The sequence below is a fragment of the Trachurus japonicus genome, chromosome 15 (assembly GCF_045865225.1).
Source record: "Trachurus japonicus isolate A0001 chromosome 15, Traja_1.0".
NCBI classification, from domain to species: Eukaryota; Metazoa; Chordata; class Actinopteri; order Carangiformes; family Carangidae; genus Trachurus; species Trachurus japonicus.
In genome coordinates, this window is record NC_140921.1 from 798791 (window position 1) to 803020 (window position 4230).

General features: G+C 39.6%; 1 protein-coding gene across 1 annotated transcript in view; it reads left to right on the plus strand.

Moving 5' to 3' along the window:
* Positions 1-1536, plus strand: part of cst7 (cystatin f) — a 9426-nt gene extending 7890 nt beyond the window's left edge. Inside the window, exon 4 of the mRNA XM_085801000.1 lies at positions 1294-1536. Coding sequence (XP_085657126.1) covers positions 1294-1368 — 75 coding nt within the window. The 3' untranslated portion in view covers positions 1369-1536. The remainder of the gene's footprint in view (positions 1-1293) is intronic.
* Positions 1537-4230: the final 2694 nt, after the last annotated feature.

A 4230-nucleotide genomic window follows, 5' to 3' on the forward strand; every position in this document is an offset into this window, starting at 1 on the left:
GTTGAAGACTTTTATTGTGAAAGGTTGTGTGTGTTTGTGTGTTCCAGTTGAAGACTTTTATTGTGAAAGGTCGTGTGTGTGTGTGTGTGTGTGTGTTCCAGTAGAAGACTTTTATTGTGAAAGGTTGTGTGTTTGTGTTCTAGTAAAAGACTTTTATTGTGAAAGGTCGTGTGTGTGTGTGTGTTCCAGTAAAAGACTTTTATTGTGAAAGGTCGTGTGTGTGTGTGTGTTCCAGTAGAAGACTTTTATTGTGAAAGGTTGTGTGTGTTTGTGTTCTAGTAAAAGACTTTTATTGTGAAAGGTCGTGTGTGTGTGTGTGTTCCAGTAGAAGACTTTTATTGTGAAAGGTTGTGTGTGTGTGTGTTCTAGTAAAAGACTTTTATTGTGAAAGGTCGTGTGTGTGTGTGTGTTCCAGTAGAAGACTTTTATTGTGAAAGGTCGTGTGTGTGTTTGTGTGTGTTCCAGTAAAAGACTTTTATTGTGAAAGGTCGTGTGTGTGTGTGTGTGTTCCAGTAGAAGACTTTTATTGTGAAAGGTTGTGTGTGTTTGTGTTCTAGTAAAAGACTTTTATTGTGAAAGGTCGTGTGTGTGTGTGTGTGTGTGTTCCAGTAAAAGACTTTTATTGTGAAAGGTCGTGTGTGTGTTTTCCAGTAAAAGACTTTTATTGTGAAAGGTTGTGTGTGTTTGTGTTCCAGTTGAAGACTTTTATTGTGAAAGGTTGTGTGTGTTTGTGTGTTCCAGTTGAAGACTTTTATTGTGAAAGGTCGTGTGTGTGTGTGTGTGTTCCAGTAGAAGACTTTTATTGTGAAAGGTCGTGTGTGTGTGTGTGTGTGTGTTCCAGTAGAAGACTTTTATTGTGAAAGGTTGTGTGTGTTTGTGTTCTAGTAAAAGACTTTTATTGTGAAAGGTCGTGTGTGTGTGTGTGTGTGTTCCAGTAAAAGACTTTTATTGTGAAAGGTCGTGTGTGTGTGTGTGTGTTCCAGTAAAAGACTTTTATTGTGAAAGGTCGTGTGTGTGTTTTCCAGTAAAAGACTTTTATTGTGAAAGGTTGTGTGTGTTTGTGTTCCAGTTGAAGACTTTTATTGTGAAAGGTTGTGTGTGTTTGTGTTCTAGTAAAAGACTTTTATTGTGAAAGGTTGTGTGTGTTTGTGTTCCAGTAAAAGACTTTTATTGTGAAAGGTTGTGTGTGTGTGTTTGTGTTTCCAGTAAAAGACTTTTATTGTGAAAGGTCGTGTGTGTGTTTTCCAGTAAAAGACTTTTATTGTGAAAGGTCGTGTGTGTTTGTGTTTCCAGTCGTTCCAGTGTCACCTGGAGGCCTGGGTGGTTCCCTGGAGAAACCAGACCACGATCCAGAAGTTCACCTGCTGATCCACATCCAGATCTCTGATTCTGATCATCAAACTGATAAACCCGATGCGGTTCAGACTGGTTCTGTGGTGCGTTCGAGGCCCCTGCTGGTCAGAGGACAGAACAACAGCTGGACCGGACCCTCTCAAGTCACTGGTTCATCCAGATGTTTCATGTAAAACTGAATTATTAGAGGATTTATGATGAAAATATATCAGATCAATAAAATAAAATCACTTCATTTGGTTGATTTTCTGTTTTATTTTTGATTAAAACTCTCTGAACTGACTGAAATATTTAACTTTATGTGAATTAATAATATAATTAATGCTAATATTTCTCAGATGCATTACAACTCATGTTTATTAATTATTAATTAGCTAAATCCATTTATCTGATATTGATCATTAAAGGGATAGTAGCATTTTTTAAGTGGGGTTGTTTTTCCTGCACTTTGAAGGGCTGGAAAAAATTATATTATAGTGAACAATGGAACTGTGTATTTTTTTCCAGGTAAAACCTCTTTTAGGCCGTGAAAATAGGCCGTTTCTTCGGGTCCATTCACAACAATGTATGTTGTAAATCTCTGGGCAGGGCTATTATGGGCTGGCGTTGCTAACGGGAGGAGTGCAGAGAGTCTTCTACTGCAATTAAAGTACTTAGGGGCTATTTGGAGATCATACAACCCCACTTTAAAAAAAAATGCTACTATCCCTTTAAACATCAGGTTAAACACCGGTTCATGTGAGGTTTGAGTTTCGTCATCAGAGAATAAAAACACAGTAACGAGTTTGTTCAAACGGATTCGACTCGGTTTTTATTAAACGACTCTGAAGCGGTTTCCACGGTAACAAACACGTCTCCATTAAAAAGCAGGAGAGAAACCAGAAACACATAAAACTAACGAGGTCACAGAGTTCATCAGTCAGAGCTCGTTGTTCTACTTCCTGTTTGCTAAGCCCCGCCCCCAGTCAGATGACGGACAGATCAGTGCTTCCATTCTTTCCTGTTTTTATTTTTCATTTTTATTTTCTTGTTCCTTCAGATTCAGGTGTTTGAGGGGGCGGAGCCTAAAGCTGCAGGTGGAGAAACTGGACCAATGATCAATGATCAATGACTCTGAACCAGACCAGATGCTAACGATGCTAACGATGCTAATCAACACAAAGTGAAGCGTAAAGACAGATGTCCATGTGTAGTGTGATTATAAAGCAGCTTTAGTTTTATATTAATACTGTGAAAGTATCAAAGCCTCAGTCCACAGAGAAATGCACACAGCCTGGATTCAGAAACTGAGCCTTTAAAGGGACAGTCCAACATTTAGTCAGACCCTCCTATCGCCATAACCCCATAGTCACAGCAGTAGGTTCATCACCTTTAATTATCGCTGCATGTTGTTTTCAAATAACATTACGACACATGAAGCAAATACTAATACTGAACTACTTTCTCTGCTGAAATCCCTCCGCCCAGCAGCAGCTGTGTCTGGAATGTAGTTCCGGCTGCATTTCCCTCTAAAACAACTCTGTGTGGTAACGTTGTGTTATTATCTCATAGCGTGGTGAATGTGCAGCTCACAACTTGTCCACCAGAGCGTTGTGGAGTTGTTGGATTGTGTATTTGATGAGTTTGATGATGAGGGAAACCAAGAAATCCCATAATGAGCCTCCGTAGCGTAGCTCTGAGCAGCTCACGGCTCTGCTCCGCCGTTCTAAAAACAACATGCACCGATAATTAAAGGTGATGAACCTACTGCTATGACTATAGGGATTATGGAGAGAGGAGGATCTGAATAAATGTTGAACTGGCCCTTTAAAGCCAGCCGTCAAGACTTCCTGTCACTTTGTGATGTCACAACTAAGCCCCGCCCCCCACCACCACCTGGACAACCCCATCCAACACTTTGTGTGTTTCACCTGAACACAGAAACACACCGGATGCTAATTCAGCTAAAACAGAAACCTCAACCTGACGATCAATAACGATCAATAACGATCAATAATCAAACACAAACTTATTTTTCTCCAAAGTCAGAAAAAAAAACCTCACAAACGGACGAAAGTATAAACTGAATCAGGAGCTCGTCCAATCAGAGCAGAGCTCGGCAGCAACACCTCAGCAATTAGTCAATTAATAAATAAATAATCAATAGAACAATCTCCTTGTTGTTTACAACTCCTTCCTGGTAGAAAACCAGCATGAGAACAATAGTGACGGACGAGAGTTTCTCTATATTTATCTACTTTTTCATGTCATTATATCACCGTTTAGACTAATCTGATGTTTGTAAAGTTTATAAAACCAATGATTGCACAAACATTACTATTTCTGTGTTCACATTTTTGTAATTAGTCATGGTTATCATAGATTAGCCGGGCTAACGGTTAGCTACCTGTTTAACTTTAATAACTCAGTGACTCAATAAACGTTCCATGAAAAAATATTTTCTCCAGCGGATATCTGAGTTCCAACATGACTGAGCTAACTGGAGTAGTTTCATGTCGTGTCCCACAACGGGAGGGTTTTAACAGCTGACGTCCTGATGTTAGCTTAGCTGCTGCTGTTAGCTTAGCTGCTGTTAGCTTAGCTACCGTTAGCTGTCCCTGTCAGCTGAGCCACTGATGCTTTCTAGACACTGTGATTCCCCCAAACTGAATAAATACAACACATAGCAACACAAAACACACACACATAAATAGTAATGTTTCTTCAATCATTTCAGATTTGTCTAAACGGTGAAAAATATGAAATATAGCTAAACTCTGGTTCGTTACTATTGATCTCATTCACATTACAGCTGGTTTTCTACCAGGAAGTAGAATGTAAACAACAAGGAGATTCGGTCTATAAGTGGCGGTCGCAGCTCGGATGTGTGACGTCACG